General features: G+C 43.6%; 1 protein-coding gene across 1 annotated transcript in view; it reads right to left on the reverse strand.

Annotated features, from left to right (window-relative positions):
- CASKIN2 (CASK interacting protein 2) overlaps window positions 1–18,551 on the reverse strand; it is a 91,137-nt gene that overhangs the window by 17,697 nt on the left and 54,889 nt on the right. Inside the window, exons 4-15 of the mRNA XM_069752185.1 lie at window positions 9,896–9,993; window positions 9,671–9,816; window positions 5,745–5,840; window positions 5,100–5,230; window positions 4,897–5,005; window positions 4,447–4,555; window positions 4,250–4,344; window positions 4,049–4,166; window positions 3,827–3,946; window positions 3,620–3,738; window positions 3,485–3,530; window positions 3,268–3,338 (exon numbers count right to left, since the gene is read on the reverse strand). Coding sequence (XP_069608286.1) covers window positions 3,268–3,338; window positions 3,485–3,530; window positions 3,620–3,738; window positions 3,827–3,946; window positions 4,049–4,166; window positions 4,250–4,344; window positions 4,447–4,555; window positions 4,897–5,005; window positions 5,100–5,230; window positions 5,745–5,840; window positions 9,671–9,816; window positions 9,896–9,993 — 1,258 coding nt within the window. The remainder of the gene's footprint in view (window positions 1–3,267; window positions 3,339–3,484; window positions 3,531–3,619; window positions 3,739–3,826; window positions 3,947–4,048; window positions 4,167–4,249; window positions 4,345–4,446; window positions 4,556–4,896; window positions 5,006–5,099; window positions 5,231–5,744; window positions 5,841–9,670; window positions 9,817–9,895; window positions 9,994–18,551) is intronic.

Consider the following 18,551-nt stretch of genomic DNA (forward strand, 5'->3'; position numbering starts at 1 on the left):
AGAGTCCGTCCTTTCCTCAACCCACACTCTACCAAAATGCTTGTGCATGCCCTAATCATCTCCCGCCTCGACTACTGCAACATACTCCTCTGTGGCCTACCTTCTAACACTCTTGCACCCCTCCAGTCCATCCTTAACTCTGCTGCCCAACTAATTAATCTCTCTCCTCGCTACACTCCTGCTTCACCTCTTTGCAAATCTTTTCACTGGCTCCCAATTTCCCAGCGTATCCAGTTTAAATTACTAACACTGACCTACAAAGTCATCCATAACCTTTCTCCTCCGTATATTTCCACACTAATCTCTCAATATCTTCCCTCACGTAATCTCCAGTCCTCCCAAGACCTCCTCCTCTCCTCCACGCTTATTCGCCCCCACTCAATTGCCTCCAAGACTTCTCCCGAATATCACCCATCCTCTGGAATTCAGTGCCCCAACACATCTGGTTATCCACTACTTTTGGATCCTTCAAAAGAAACCTGAAAACCCACCTCTTCAAGGAAGCTTACAGCCTGTAAAGACCACATGGCCAGCTCAACACCATTGGAGCTACAGCAACCCTCGACCTACTGTCTCCTTCCCCATAATCCTGTAGAATGTAAGCCCGCAAGGGCAGGGTCCTCTTCCCTCTGTACCAGTCTGTTGTCATTGTTAGTTTTGTTTACTGTAAGTGATATTTGTATTTTGATGTAACCCCTTCTCATGTACAGCACCATGGAATTAATGGTGCTATATAAATAAATAACGATAATAATAATAATAATACAGGAGGAGATGACATACAGGTATATACTATATAAAAAAGGAGATGACACATAGGTATATAGAGGAGATGACATACAGTAGGTATATACTATATACAGGGGAGATGACATACAGGGGAGATGACATACAGGTATATACTATATATAGAAGGAGATGACATACAGGTATATACTATATACAGAAGAGATGACATACAAGTATATACTATATACAGGAGGAGATGACATACAGCAGGTATATACTATTTACAGGGGAGATGACATACAGGTATATACTATATACAGGGGAGATGACATACAGGTGTATACTATATATAAGGGAGATGACAAACATGTATATACTGAGGGGAAAATGAGAGGTGTGAGGTGAAAATGAGAGGTGTGAGGTGAAAATGAAAAGGTGTGAGTGCAAAATGAGAGGAGTGAGGGAAAATAGTGGAGTGATTGGAAAATGACAGATGTGAGGTCGAAATGACAAGTGTTAGGGGGAATGAGAGGAGTGAGGGGGAAAATGAGAGGCGTGATGGGAAAATAAGAGAAGTGAGGTGCTATAACTAACTAAAGATATTTACTATGTCCAGGCAACGCCAAGCTCTTCAGCTAGTATACATATATATATTTTCTTTTTAACAATGTCAGAGTGTACATTGAGATGTGTTACTGAAAGTGGACTAAGTAATGATGAGCATCGTAGGTAGGTATTCTGCATTAATCTAGTTTACTATGTGTGCTAGCGCTGCATGAATAATATGTGACAAACCACACATGGTTGCCCAAAGGGGAACCAGAACGAAGAGATCCAGAATGATATGCAAAAGGCTTTATTAGAAAATAAAATAACATACATAAAACTAGCCCAAGCACCCTAACATAAGGTGGAGGCTGTGTGCAGTATATTCAGTCAAATACTCATTTTAACATGGTAGTGGTATCGAGATGACATGCTCAATTCTGTACCTTTTAAGCTATCCAAGTATGCCCAGAATATAACATCAACAACCATATAACATCAGTAACAATATGTATAATCCATCTGTGTGGCCATATCTACCTGTAAAATAGCAGCACAGCGTTCCACCTCACCCCAACGCACGTTTCGCACCTGGCTTCTTCCGGGGGCGTGACTAGGGTGGATAAGTGTGGGGTTTTATCCTAGCCATCCGCCAATAGTAAGCGGTAGGCAGGAACATGTGACCGAGAGTGGATATTGAGCGGTGACCGGGCAATTGCGGCGCTTGCATCGATGCCTGCTTCCTGTAGTAAAGGTCACTTCCGGACCTGCGCTCCCTGGAACGCTCGTTGGTACGCAAACAATCCAGGAGTGAGCGCATCCGGAAATGAACAGGGCAGGAGACGGCGCATGCGCACTGCCGCGGAAACAGAAGGCTCCGCCGCAAGATGAAAAAAGAAAGGGGAAATAAATTTCTTGTAAATAATGGTGTAACATATAATGGGTACATCATATGACTTCACAAGTCCTTTTTATAATGTATGCACTATATCACTTTAAATAATGGACACGATGCACTTTTATTCATTTTATTCTCCCCTATCTATTATGCCATCTTTATCTGCCCCCACTTTCCATGGACATAACAGTTATTATACAGCCCGATATTTATGGGCCCTCCTCCCTCTGGTTTTTCTTTTCTTTCCCCTTTCTTTTTTCATCTTGCGGCGGAGCCTTCTGTTTCTGCGGCAGTGCGCATGCGCCGTCTCCTGCCCTGTTCATTTCCGGATGCGCTCACTCCTAGATTGTTTGCGTACCAACGAGCGTTCCAGGGAGCGCAGGTCCGGAAGTGACCTTTACTACAGGAAGCAGGCATCGATGCAAGCGCCGCAATTGCCCGGTCACCGCTCAATATCCACTCTCGGTCACATGTTCCTGCCTACCACTTACTATTGGCGGATGGCTAGGATAAAACCCCACACTTATCCACCCTAGTCACGCCCCCGGAAGAAGCCAGGTGCGAAACATGCGTTGGGGTGAGGTGGAACGCTGTGCTGCTATTTTACAGGTAGATATGGCCACACAGATGGATTATACATATTGTTACTGATGTTATATGGTTGTTGATGTTATATTCTGAGCATACTTGGATAGCTTAAAAGGTACAGAATTGAGCATGTCATCTCGATACCACTACCATATTAAAATGAGTATTTGACTGAATATACTGCACACAGCCTCCACCTTATGTTAGGGTGCTTGGGCTAGTTTTATGTATGTTATTTTATTTTATTTTCTAATAAAGCCTTTTGCATATCATTCTGGATCTCTTCGTTCTGGTTCCCCTTTGGGCAACTATGTGTGGTTTGTAGTGTATTGGAAGTGCCAGCTTCTTTATATTGGACATTGGTGAGCATGAATAATATATGGTTGTGCGCTAGCCCTTCTACAATTTATTCACTATCCACTTTAATGATGCAATATAAAGCACATTGTATACTGTAACGTAAGCCATTGACATAGAAATACTATACATTTACCACGACCACATACCTTCCCTTGCAAGTGTGATCCTGGCTCTTTCTCCACATGAACAGAATTCATCTTATGACTTGGAGTGGTGCCTGAAATTCAAGAGGTGCCATTTTTTATATTAAGGGCATGATGCTTAGATTAAAAAAAAATAATACAAGTTATCAGCATCATCAGAATGATTATAAATATTAATTGTGTACAAACTCAAAACACTTAAGATAACGCTGATCCTCACCAACTAGGATTCTGTTTTGGTGATCATCGTTGCCATGATGTAGGTTCTGAAAAGAAGACAACCCATGTGTCCAATGAATGGGAGGAAGAAAGGAAGCAACAGAAATAAAATGCTAATATTTTTCATGAGAGTTACCTGAGCATTCTCTATGAGAAGAGTGGAGCTCAGACCACTGCTTTCACAGCTCTGACCACTTCCAGCACTGCGCACGCTGCCCAGACTACCCTCACTGCCCACACTGTGACGGTCACCAGCTAGAATTACACAAGAAAGAAAAATGATCAACAGAATAACATGTGAACATGATGAAAATAACATATTTCTACTGACACCATTACTTACCTCCACTGTATTCAGAGGTCATACCAATGCAGGTTATTGTACTGTATTGACTGTGCTGGTGTAGCAGTGGCTTTGCCAAACGCTGCTGAGAAGTTGTGGTATTACGAGAAATAGTTGAGCCTAATAAAGAAAAAATTAGGAACTTAGAATAAAGAAATCTGGAAATAAAGTCTAATTACTTCAAAACTAATATTTCTTCTATAGATTGTTGTGAATTCTCACCAAGCCTCTTAGTGATGACCTCGACAATTGCCGGAGGAAAGAATCCCACTCTATCGGTTCCCTTCTGTGCGTCATGGATGTGACCTTTCCATCTGCCATCAGTATGTTGCTCCAATACCTGTAGTCAAAATACATTGTTACAAGAACTAAAAGGAATATATTTACCATTAAAAATCAACACAACAAAAATATAGTCACTACCGTAATGAGGTCTCCAGCCCGGATATTCAGAGCAGTTGGATCATGAGCATTCCAGAAATCCTTCAGGGCTCGAACTTTAAGTATCCCAGATGCCTCTGCAATGAAGGGTGTACACTGTTTTATGACACACTCACTTATTTCAATGATTCCTTTAGTTTAATCCCACCATGTCACACGCTTATAACTTGAACAATTACCTCGAAGAAGCTGTTTTATGTCTGTACTAGCATGAGTGGTGGTGAATTGATTTACAATGTCCAAAGCAGTTTGATTGTACGTGTTTCGGATATTTACATCAATGCCATTCTAGAAAAGAAAGATAGAGCAGGCTTACTCATTAAAAACAAAAATCATAACTTTGGAATGGGCAGCATGGTGGCTCAGTGGTTTGCGCTGCAGCCTTGCACCACTGAGGTCCTGGTTCAAATCCTATCAAGGACAATATCTGCAAGGAGTTTGTATGTTCTCCCCATGATTACGGGGGTCTCCTCCCACACTCCAAATACATACTAATAGGGAATTTAGATTGTGAGCCCCAATGGTGCAGCGATGATAACGTCTGTAAAGTGCTGTGAAATGAATATAGATCCATATAAGTGAGTAAAATAAATACAGGTCTTGTGTTTATACTCCCTGATACTTCTTACCTCTATAAGCAGCTTCACAACTTCAGTCTTTCCACATAATGATGCCTCATGTAGAGCACTGCCCATCTTTGTCACTTTGTTAACCTCAATGCCAGATTTAAGAAGCAATCTGTAAAAAAAAGTCAACAGGTGTTCATAAGATGTAGTTCGCAAGGTAATTTTGCGCCTACCATTGTGACTAGCAAATTCACCAATTAACCTACCTAATGACTTCCCGATGGCCATTTTTTGCTGCCAAGTGCAGCGGTGTGGTAAAATTAGGGTCTGTGGGATCTTTGGATATGCCCTCCAACAAAGAGACACACAGATGGCTATTCAGGAGCAGCTGCACCACCTAAGGAATCAATTAAAGTAGACAATACATTGCTTAGGGAAAGTGAGATTTATACTAAAGGAATGGAGGATGCTGTAGACCAGTTCTTCTCAAGCTAGTTTCTGCAGAACTCCACTGTTGCACCAAATCAATCTCAACGGTTTCTGGAAATAAATGGGGCACATTCCACTTGGATATAGATGCTCAGATGATCTTACCCTGCAGCCAGGCTAATCTTCATAGAGAAAAAGTTACGTTCTGTAGATAGGGCTGTCCATTGGGTTTTGTGACCCAAGCAGTTAGAGCTCGCGCCAGCAATATTACACTTTGTGCAGAACCCTACAGTTGGTTGAGCAATGATATTTATATACTATAGGAAGGGGGGATTCATGTAACATTCTGCATAGACCATCAGCCAACTCAAAGCCTGACCTAACTTTACCTTACTGTCTAAAGTTTTATGTGCTAAAAGGAAGCAGAGACATAGAAATGTAAAAAAGAAATAAAATAAACAATAGCTGTAAACTGTCAATACCTTTACTCTCCCAAATTCACAAGCCAGATCTAACGGTGTCTTCTTGGATTTATTGACATGGCATGGATTTGACTGGTGCTGCAACAGGGTTTCAGACTGGTAGCAAAGAAATAAAAAAAAAAAAAATGTAAAGTACAATGCTACTCAAAATCCTGAAAATTAAAGTGTGTTCGCATTTATACCCAAAAGCTAACTAAATCTTATTCAGAAGCAGGGTGTGATATGGGGCACCAACACAGGGATTTCAAAAATTCTATTTTGCTAAAATATGGTTACTCTGTTGCTTACTAAGATTAAAAGGGATCTCCAGCTTAAATAAGCTATCATCCATCTACTGGATAAGTAATAACTGTTAAATTGGTGGTGTACCCATTACTAGGATCTACAGTATATTGATCTAAAAGTTATCACCAATCCAATGAAAAGGTGATTCCTTTGTGGCTTTAAAAGTTTTTTTTAATGGAGAGCTGCTATTTTTTCATCAAATGGTGGCAACAGTGTACCTAGCATGTAACCGTTATTAACAGCTATTGGCATACAAGGCAGTCCTCTACCTGTCCCCTGCCATGCCATACAAGTCAATGTTATCTATGGTTACCTCCACCTGGCCATCTGTGTTGTCACTAAGATTTTTCCACTGTGATCCACCTAGTCTGTGACTCACTACGCCAAATAATGGACTCTTCCACCATACAGTCTTTCGCAATCCAAAAACTGTATACAGAACTATACAAAGAACTTTGGCATCAAAGACCTCGCCCTATCCTGGATCTCCTCATACCTTTCCAACCACACATTCAGCGTCTCCCACTCCCACACTACCTCCTCATCCCACTCTCTCTCTGTTGGAGTCCCCCAAGGCTCTGTTCTAGGAACCTTACTCTTCTCAATCTATACATTTGGCCTGGGACAACTCAAAGTCCCTTGGATTCCAGTACCACCTTTGTGCTGATGACACTCAGATCTACCTCTCTGGCCCAGACGTCACCTCTCTGCTGTCCAGAATCCCGGAGTGTCTATCAGCCATATCCTCCTTTTTCTCCTCTTCCTTCCTCAAACTCAATGTGGACAAATCTGAACTAATCATCTTTCCTCCATCTCATAGATCTTCCTTACCTGACCTATCTATCGCAATTAACGACATGATGCTTTACCCCATACGGGAAGTCCGCTGCCTCTGAGTAATCCTTGACTCTGTCCTGTCCTTCAAACCGCACATCCAAGCTCTTTCCACCTCCTTTCGCCTCTAGCTCAAAAATATCTCCAGAATCCATCCTTTCCTCAACTGTCAATCTACCAAAATGCTTGTGCATGCCCTCATTATCTCCTGCCTTGACTACTGCAACATCCTTTTCTGGGGCCTCCCTGCTAACACCCTTGCACCTCTCCAGTCCATCCTTAACTCTGCTGCCCGACTAATTCATCTCTCTCCTTGCTACTCCTCCGCTTCCCCCCTCTACATATCTCTCCACTAGCTCCCATTTCCTCAGCGTATCCAGTTCAAATGACTAATACTGACCTACAAAGCCATCCACAACCTGTCTCCTCCATATATCTCTGAACTAACCTCCCGATATCTTCCCTCACGCAGTCTCCGGTCCTCCCAAGACCTCCTTCTCTCCTCCACACTTATTCGCTCGTCACCCAACCGCCTCCAAAACTTCTCCCGAATATCCCCCATCCTCTGGAATTCTTTGCCCTAACACATCCAACTAATCAACCACATTCGGATCCTTCAGACGGAACCTGAAAACCCACCTCTTCAGGAAAGCTTACAGCCTCCACTCACCCCGCTGCTCATTACTACCGGAGCAACCCTCATCCTACTGTCTCATTCCCCACCATCCTGTAGAATGTAAGCCCGCAAGGGCAGGGTCTTCTCCCCTCTGTATCAGTCTGTCATTGTTAGTTTGCTTACTGTAAGTGATATCTGTAATTTGTATGTAACCCCTTCTCATGTACAGCACCATAATAATAATAATAACTGTATACACAGTTTCTAACCATGTCTACTGGTTATTTCCTATGCAGATTGTAAGTATTACCAGATGCTGGTAGGGCCCTATTTCTATACATTTCTTATTTACTGACTTTATTTTCATATGATGTATTTGCATTTCATAAGTAATATGTCCTAGAAGGTAATGGCACTATAAAATAATAATACTGCAGATATCCAGTGTAAATTAATCCTAAATCTGTGTTTCTTCATCAACTGTGGGTATGATGGGAAGGCTACAAAGTATTGTAGTTTAAACATCCCAATAAGCCACCTCAAATGGAGACGGATACATTTTGCGCAATGTTATACTGTATAGTCCCATTATATGACTATAATGTGTTAACTGTGTATATTGCACCTTTTGGACAAGGAATGGCCATATTACATAAAAGGAAATCTGTAGTCAGGTTTCTGCTATATAATCTGAGAGCAGCATGATGAAGGGGCAGAGACTCTTGATTACAGTGATGTGTCAATTACTGGACTGCTTGCTGCAGTTTTTATTAAAAAAAAGCTGTTTCATCTGCTGCAGGTCTAGCAGTTCTCTGAATGCTGAGCTCCAAATAACCCCACCCACACCACTGATTGGCAGCTTTCTGGGTACACACTGACAACTTATTTGGAAAAGTGCATGTTACATTTTAAAAAGTATTTCCCTTCCCTCTCTTAGTGTTCCAATGGTTTCATTAACTAATTACTTCATGTTGTACATACATGTAAAAAAAAAAAGCAGTAACATAGCACAGGGGCTAGCCTGCCCATGAAATGAAGGTCCCTGATAATGCTTCATTTCAGGGAGAGGTCAGAAGTTGCGTCCGTGACCACAGCCTCAGGGGACCTACACCAGCAGATGACATGTCTCCCCAATCCATCACTGAAAATTTCACACTAGACCTCAAGCAGCTTGGATTGTGTGGCCTCTCCACTCTTCCTCCAGACTCTGGCACCTTGATTTTCAAATGAAATACAAAATTTACTTTCATCTGAAAACAACACCGTGGTCCACTGAGCAAAAGTCCAGTTCATTTTCTCCTTGGCCCAGGTCCGACGCTTCTGGCTTTGTCTATTGGTCATGAGTGGCTTGACACAAGGGATGCGACACTTGTAGCCCATGTCCTGGGTGTGTGTGTGTGTGTGTGTGTGTGTGTGTGTGTGTTGGCTCTTGAAGCAATGACTCCAGCAGCAGTCCACTTTTAGTGAATCTCCCCCGATTTTTGAATGGCCTTTTCTTAACAATCCTTTCAAGGCTGCGGTTATCCCGATTGCTTGTGCACCTTTTTCTACCACTCTTTTTCCTTCCACTTAACCTTCCATTAATATGCTTGGATACAGCTTCTTTAGCAATGACCTTTTGTGGTTTACCCTCCTTGTGAAGTGTGTCAATAACTGCCTTCTGGACATCTGTCAAGTTAGCAGTCTTCCCCATGATTGTGGAGCCTAGTGAAACAGACTAAGGGACCTTTTTAAATGCTTAGGAAGCCTTTGCAGGTGTATTTAGTTAATTATTCTAATTTACCGAGATAATGACTTTTGGGTTTTCATTGGCTGTAAGCCATAATCTTCAACATTAACAGAAATAAAACCTTGAAATAGATCAATCTGTTGGTAATGACTCTATATACGAGTTTCACTTTTTGTATTGAAGAACTGAAATCAATTAACTTTTTGATGATATTCTAATTTTGTGAGAATTACCTGTACATGGAAGACTGGGAGAAAAGGTAACATATCAGTTATACATTATAGACTAACGATAGGCACTTTATTGGAGATCGCTGCAATTGCCTTCAATATAGCCTAGACCTTTTTGCACAGCTGACCCAAGTTCCACTTTAATAAACCTCTGGAATATTTATAATAAAATACCCAAAGCAATATAGCTGATATTTTCATACAGAGATGGAGACGAATGAGTGTGACTTACTACTTCATAGTGTCCATACTGAGCAGCTAAGTGCAAGGGAATCTGTCCATCATTGGAAGCAGCATTGACACTGGCAGCTGCTCGGAGAAGGAGCCGCACAGGCTCTGGCTGGCCCTGCCATGCTGCGTAGTGTAAGGGACGCATTCCTGGAGGGAAATTAATGCCTTTACTAGAATGGCAGCCGGCTTTCAGATATCGCAGAAGATACACTTGGTTCACACTCACCATTGCCATCCTTGATGTCCACAGCTGCCTGTGTTTCTAGAAGTAGCAGCAATAGCTCAGAGTTGCCACTAAGAGCTGCATGATGCAAAGCGGAAAACCTGTCAAGAGAAAAGAGGTCGGCAGCTGACTAAAAGTAGAGCATTACCAATCAGCAAAATATGAGGCTTTACTGGCATTTCCCTAAACTAGGACAGAAAAGTAGACTTCATTCTATACAGACTTAGTTGCTACAAAGAAGGTTCCACAACTAAGTTACTCTACTGTTTCTTTTAGAAAGAGTCAAGAGCTTTATTAACTACGTAGTCCCTGGTTTACAAACTAAATAGGTTCTGTAGGTTTGTTCGTAACCCACATTTAAAAGCAAGCTGGAACAGGAGCTACAAAAAATAAAAATAATACTCACCTCTTCGGAGACCTCTCGGACCACCCAGTCTGGTCCTCTTCTTTTTGCCATAACGCGCCGCATCTATGACCTCATCACTATTTTCCAGCACTTCTGTGTTCAGGCCTCGGAGGTCACTGTATGTTGTAACTGTTACGCGCAGTGACCTCCAAGACCTGGACGCAGCTGGAAATCCTGACCTATAGTGAAGAGATCCTCTATACCAGTGTTCCCCAACTCCGGTCCTCAAGAGCCACCAACAGGTCATGTTTTGAGGATTTCCTTAGTATTACACAGGTCAGTGAATGCTTGCCTGTGCAGGTGATACAATTATCACCTGTGCAATACTAAGGAAATCCTGAAAACATAACCTGCTGGTGGCTCTTGAGGACCGGACTTGGGGAACACTGCTCTATAGGCTTTCTTTATCCCCTAGGCAGTTTTTAATTTTGTCATCACCTTCTTCAAAGGGGCATCATTTTTAATTTTTCAGTCAATATAGCCATAAGGGCAGGACAAGTTGTAGTTCTGAATTACAACATTCATTTTGGCATACAAGGTACTGACAAAGGAGGAAAAAAAATCCAAGTGTTATGAAATGGTGAAATACCGTAAACGTACCGTATATACTCGAGTATAAGCCAAGATTTTCAGCCCAAAAAAATGGGCTGAAAGTGCCCCTCTCGGCTTATACTCGAGTCATGGAAGGTGAGGGGGGGATCGGCGGGTGAGGGGGAGCGATGCTTGTCAAATACTCACCTGCTCCCAGTGCTCCTGACGCGGTCCCTGCATGTCCCACCGTCTTCGGGCGCCTGCAGCTTCTTCCCCTGTTCAGCGGTCACTGGTACCGCTCATTAAAGTAATGAATATGGACTCCACTCCCATAGGGGTGGAGCCGCATATGCATTACTGTAATGAGCGGTACCATGTGACTGCTCACTACAGGAAGAAGCTGCCGCTCCCAAAGACCGTGGCACATGCAGGGACCGCGTCAGGAGCGCCGGTAGCAGGTAAGTATGTCATATTCACCTTTCCGCGTTCCACCGCCGCTTCGTCTTCCCGTCCTCTTGCTGTGACTGTTCAGGTCAGAGGGCGCGATGACGTATTAGTGTCCGCGCCGCCCTCTGCCTGAACAGTCAGTGCGGAGAGACGGGATGCTGAGGAGCAGTGACGAGAGGGGAGTATGTCATTTTTTTTTTTTCTAGTGCAGCAGCAGCATTACATGTGGCACAATGCATGGTGTTATGGCTGGCAATCAGGCAACACAGCGTGCAGTAATCAGCGCACATACAGAGATCTGGCAATAACCAAAAACAATAGGACGAGCTCTGAGACGTGGAATCTCTGTAGACTGCAGTACCTGATCTATCCTCACACAACTATAAGCAGCAGTGGATTGCGCCTATCACTACCTATGCAACTCGGCACTGCCTGAGGAGCTGACTAGCCTGAAGATAGAAATACAAGCCTGACTTACCTCAGAGAAATACCCCAAAGGAATAGGCAGCCCCCCACATATAATGACTGTTAGCAAGATGAAAAGACAAACGTAGGAATGAAATAGATTCAGCAAAGTGAGGCCCGATATTCTAGACAGAGCGAGGATAGCAAAGAGAACTATGCAGTCTACAAAAAACCCTAAAACGAAAACCACGCAAAGGGGCAAAAAGACCCACCGTGCCGAACTAACAGCACGGCGGTGCACCCCTTTGCTTCTCAGAGCTTCCAGCAAAAGTTAATAGCAAGCTGGACAGAAAAAACAGAAAACAAACTAGAAGCACTTATCTAGCAGAGCAGCAGGCCCAAGGAAAGATGCAGTAGCTCAGATCCAACACTGGAACATTGACAAGGAGCAAGGAAGACAGACTCAGGTGGAGCTAAATAGCAAGGCAGCCAACGAGCTCACCAAAACACCTGAGGGAGGAAGCCCAGAGACTGCAATACCACTTGTGACCACAGAAGTGAACTCAGCCACAGAATTCACAACAGCATGGCAAGAACTGCATGGAGCATTATATGGGGCATCTATGGGGCCATAACTGCATGGAGCATTATATGGGGCCATAACTGCATGGAGCATTATATGGGGCATCTATGGGGCCATAAAGAACTGCATGGAGCATTATATGGGGCATCTATGGGGCCATAAAGAACTGCATGGAACATTATATGGGGCATCTATGGGGCCATAAAGAACTGCATGGAGCATTATATGGGGCATATTTTGTATGGAGCATCTTATGGGGCCATAAAGAACTGTATGGAGCATTATATGGAGCTCTTGATTCAATATGGATATTCAAAGAACTGCATGGAGCATTACATGGGGCATATTTGTATATGGATCATCTTATGAGGCCATAATGAACTGTATGGAGCATTATATGGAGCTCTTGATTCAATATGGATATTCAAAAACACAACCTACTGATGTCTCAATTAATTTTACTTTTATTCGTATCTATTTTTATTTTTAACATTTACCCGTAGCTGCTGCATTTTCCACCCTAGGCTTATACTCGAGTCAATTAGTTTCCCAGTTTTTTGTTGCAAAATTAAGGGGGGGGGGGGTCGGCTTATACTCGAGTATATATGGTAATTCCACAATATTTTTGGGGTTTTGTTTTACAGCGTTCATTATGTGGTAAAAATTAACTGTTGACATGATTTTTCAGGCAAGTACAATTACAGTGATACCAAACTTCCATGATGTTTTTATTAATCCAAATAGTGAAAAAAAGAATTTTTTTAAAATGTCGCCATTTACGGAGAACTGTAACATTTATACTTTTCCATCTTAGGAGTTGGCTGATGACTTGTATAAGCCTCACTTTTAACCCTTTCATGACCAGAGGTATTTTCGTTTTTGCATCTTTGTTTTTTGCTCCCCTTCTTCCTAGAGCTATAACTTTTTATTTTTCTATCAAAATGGCAATGTGAGGCTTGTTTTTTGCAGGACAAGTTTTAATTTTGACCACCAGCATTGGTATTAACATATCGTGTACAGGTAAACAGGAAAAAAATTCCAAGTGTGGTGAAATTGCAAAAAAATGCAATTCCATAATTGTTTTATGCTTTTCCTTTTCACTATGTTCAATAAATGCTAAAACTGACCTGCCATTACGATTCTCCATGTAATTACGAGTTCGTGGACACCAAAAAACATGTCTAGGTTCTTTTTTTATTTAAGTGGTGAAAAAAAATTCCAAGGTTAAAAAAAAAAGACGAAGACGCCTTTAGCAGCGTCGATACGCGTGGGGCCTCCATCCCCCCTCTTGGATCCCCCCCGGTCCTGACCTCATCCCTTGCTCACCCTAGCTCCATTTAGGTGCATGCACTTTTGGATGCCTGTTGCCTTCATATCTGCTTTGTGCTCTGGGGGCACACTTATCAACGGACATCAATGGGGTATTGACTCCTAGGTGACTGGAAGCCTGGTGTTGCATCCTGGTAAAGTATTATACTGGGTGTTAGCTTTAGGGTAGGTTGCTGTATAGCTGTTTTAGGTACTTGGTCATTTTGCCGGCGTAATCTATAATTCTTCTGCTGGATAGCAACCTGTCTTATTATAGGCCTGGTGTGGCACTAGGGGGGTATCGATTATTTTTGGGATCCAATTTTTGATAATGTGTCTTATTCTATGAGGGCTCTGTCAGATTGGCAGCACAGTGTATTGAATATATATGCTTATTATTGCATTAACCTGCCTATCTGTTTAGGGGTTCCTTGTATCACTTGTATTATTTGTATATTGCTATATAGTGTCATGTGGATCCTTGTTACTGCATTTGGGGGGATGTGGGTAGGTCCGATTTGTTTTTAAATGTTTTTAAATGTTTGTCTTTCCCTTTCTTGCTTTTGTATATGGTGGATTGTTATAATATAATAAAATTTATTAGGTTGATACCACTGTGTGCATATTCCTTTTTTTTCTTTTGTTTTCCACATAAGCAAGTACTGTCAATCACCAATGAAGGAGGTGAGGGCACGCCGAACCAGTAGGTCGGTCAGTGCACGTAGCCTCTTGGACATGCCAAGCACAGAGCCAATTAGCATGTTTGATCAAACTTCAGTTCTTCAGAAGAGAGGCAGCAATTAGATCACTAAGGGTATGTGCACACGTTGCGGATTTTGCTGCGGATCCGCAGCATTTCTGCAGCTGCGGATCCGCAGCAGTTTCCCATGAGTTTACAGTTCCATGTAAACCTATGGGAAACCGAAAATGCTGTGCACATGCTGCGGAAAAATCCACGCGGGAACGCAGCGGTTTACATTCCGCAGCATGTCACTTCTTTGTGCAGAATCGCGGGGATTCTGCACACATAGGAATGCATTGATCCGCTTACTTCCCGCATGGTGCTATGCCCACCATACGGGAAGTAAGCGGATCATGTGCGGATGGTACCCGGGGTGGAGGAGAGGAGACTCTCCTCCAGGCCCTGGGAACCATATTTGTGTTAAAAAAAGAATTAAAATAAAAAAACAAAGATATACTCACCTCTCAGCGCTGCACGCGGCCGTCCGGTCTCAGGGTTGCTATGCGAGCAGGGCCTGCGATGACATCGCGGTCACATGACCGTGACGTCACGAGGTCCTGCTCGCATAGCATCCTTGGAACCGGACCGCCGCGTGCAGCCCCGAGGAGATCAGGACGTCGGAGAGTGAGTATAACCATTTTTTTAAATTATTTTTAACATTACTATTGATGCTACATATGCAGCTGAAACCGCAAGACAAACCGTGATAAATCTGCAGGGATAACCGCAGCGGGTTTGCCCTGCAGATTTATCAAATCCGCTGCGGGAGAACCCGCAGAGGACCCTTCCTACGTGTGCACATAGCCAAAAGGTGCGATTTCTTTGGGTGCCATATCTCCAACAATGCTACGGACTTAGATTACTGTCACTTTGGTTGAACATCAGAGGTTGAAATAAAGCAAGCATAGACTGTTTTGCACTTTAAAGATATATGTGCTTACTGTCAGAATGGGCTGACATACTCTTTAATCTGATGACTTGGGACCCCATTCTCATGATTGTTGAGAGTCCAAGCAATAGGACCCCCAGTGATAAGCAACCCATCTCCCTTTATGTGAATCTAATATATAAAGCTGAATGTGTGTGTATGTGTGTATGTATGTATGTATGTATGTATGTATGTATGTATGTATGTATGTATGTCCGGGATTGGCATTTGCACCGTTGCAGCTACAGCCACAAAATTTTGCACAGTCACACGTCTGGACCCCGAGAGCATCATAGGCTATGTTGTGAGGCGAAATTTTAACCCCGCATGTTCCAATTCACCAAACAATTTTGCCCCTATCTACATAATGGGGAAAAAGTGAAAGGAAAAGTGTTGGAGGCAAATTGACAGCTGCCAGATGTGAACAAGGGGGACTTAAAGAATGAGAGCGATGGCGCCAAAGAGTATATACCGTACAGTTGCTAAGGTGGGGCCCCAACATGGGATACTCACCACACACGGGGATATGAACACACACACAAAATGCGCCACACACTACCACGTGCTTGAACACATATACCACCCTCAGCACACATTTCACCACACATACATTAACCTCGCCACATAAAAGTCAAAACACAAAAGTCGCCGCTCAAAACTCGCCACACGCAAAATTCGCCACATGCAAAACTAGGCTCACGCAAAACTCGCCACACGTGCAAAACTCACCTCATGGAAAACTCGCCACACGCAAAACTTGCACACGCGGAAAAATTGCCACATGCACAAAAGTTGCAACACATGCAAAAGTTGCCTCACACAAAACTTGCACATACTCAAAACGCACCACATAAAACTCGCCACGCGCAAAACTTGCTGCACACAACTTGCTACACTAACCTGTCACATGCAACTCGACACACAAAAACTTGCTACACGCATGTCGCCACACAAAACTCATCTCACAAAAGTCGCTACATTCATATCGCCACATGCAACTCAACACACACAACTTGACACATGAAACTCGCCCTAAAACACACACAAGTCTGGTATTATCCTTCAAAAATAAAAATCTGATTAATAAGCAGACAAACTACAAGAGCAACAAATGTACCATATAGGAAATACGGCAGCTGTCAGTCACATGACCTGTCTATTATGTGTATGTGTGAGCTAATATATACTGCCAGGGGGGAGGGCTTCCTGTTGGTTGGGGATTTATCAGGCTGCCAATTTAGCTTACAAATACTGAGGTAAAAATACTGATCAAATAACGTGTGAACGCGGTCTAATACAGGAGGAGATGACATACAGATCTATACTATATACAGGGGAGATGACACACAGGTATATACTATATACAGGGGGAGATGACACACAGGTATATACTATATACAGGAGGAGATGACACACAGGTATATACTATACACAGGAGGAGATGACACACAGGTATATACTATATACAGGAGATGACATACAGGTACATACTTTATACAGGGGAGATGACATACAGGTACATACTATATACAGGGGAGATGACACACGTATATACTATATACAGTATACAGTACTTCCGCAATCTTTCCAACATAAAACCCGTGCCCCTGACGCCCACCCCCCTGCTCCCTCTCTCTGGAGCACTCTGGAATGCCCGCTCAATCTGCAATAAGCTTCATGTGATTCACGACCTTTTTCTCTCCCGCAATCTTGCCTTCCTTGGCCTCACAGAAACATGGCTAACACCCTCTGACTCCGCCTCCCCTGCTGCGCTGTGTTACGGAGGCCTCCACTTTACCCACACCCCTCGACCCGGCAACAAACATGGTGGAGGAGTGGGTCTTCTCCTTTCTTCAAACTGCACCTTTAACCCAATCCCACCTCTTCCCTCCCTTATCCTCCCCTCTTTTGAAGTCCATTCTGTCCGCATCTACTATCCCTCCAACCTCCAAGTGGCCGTCATATACCGACCTTTGGGCCCGGCCACTGCCTTTATTGACCAATTCTCCACCTGGCTTCTTCACTTTCTCTCTGCTGACACTCCCACCATCATCATGGGTGACTTCAACATCCCCATTGATACCCTTCAGTCAACAGCCTCCAAACTTCTGTCCCTTACCTCATCCTTTGGACTTACTCAGTGGTCCTCTGCAGCCACCCACACGGATGGGCATACACTAGACCTGGTATTCACCCGTCTCTGCTCTCTATCTAACTTCACCACCTCCCCTCTTCCTCTATCCGACCACCATCTGCTCACCTTCTCATCCCTGTCCTCCTCACCAATCATCCATATCCAGCAACATGCGCACCCACGCAGAAACCTTGCACACCTAGACACCCACACTCTCTCTGACTCCATCCTACCACTAGCATCCATATCCTCACTCCACGACACAGACACTGCCACTGCTTTCTACAATGCCACTCTCGCATCAGCTATTGACACGGTTGCCCCTCTCGTCCATGGCAGAGCGCGATGTATCAATAGACAACCTTGGCATAATAACACCACCAAAAAGCTAAGGCAAGTGTCCAGGGTTGCGGAGCGGCGTTGGAAGAGAACACACTCGCAAGACGACTTCACTGTATTCAAACAAGCAACACTCGCTTTTAAATCTGCACTCACCTCTGCTAAACAGGCCTACTTCACAACCCTCGTATCTTCCCTATCCCACAACCCCAAACAGTTATTCAAAACATTTAACTCCCTCCTCCGCCCCCCACTGCCCCCTCCAACCTCCCTCATCTCTGCTGAGGACTTTGCCACACACTTTAAAAATAAGATCGACCAGACAAGGCAAGTCTTTATTGTTTAACCACCACAACCCCTTTGTATACCAGACCAATGCCCAAACCCCATAACCTCCCTATCCAACATCACTGAAGGGGGACTTAATTGTCTCCTCTCCAAATCCCACCTCACCACCTGTGCGCTCGACCCCATCCAATCCCACCTCCTCCCCAACCTCACCACCACACTTATCCCATCCCTAACCCACCTTTTCAACCTATCACTAACTTCTGGCACCTTCCCCTCTGCGTTCAAACATGCCACAATCACGCCTATCCTTAAAAAGCCTGCCCTCGATCCAACTGCTATGTCCAGCTATCGCCCAATATCGCTGCTCCCATTTGCTTCCAAACTCCTGGAGCAGCACGTCCATGCTGAACTCTCCTCCCACCTCTCATCTAACTTGTTGTACGACAATCTACAATCTGGTTTCCGCCCCCATCACTCAACTGAGACTGCCCTGACCAAAATCACTAACGACCTACTTACCGCCAAAGCTACTGGACAATACTCTG

This window comes from Ranitomeya imitator, chromosome 2 (genome assembly GCF_032444005.1).
Source record: "Ranitomeya imitator isolate aRanImi1 chromosome 2, aRanImi1.pri, whole genome shotgun sequence".
In the NCBI taxonomy this organism is placed as follows: Eukaryota; Metazoa; Chordata; class Amphibia; order Anura; family Dendrobatidae; genus Ranitomeya; species Ranitomeya imitator.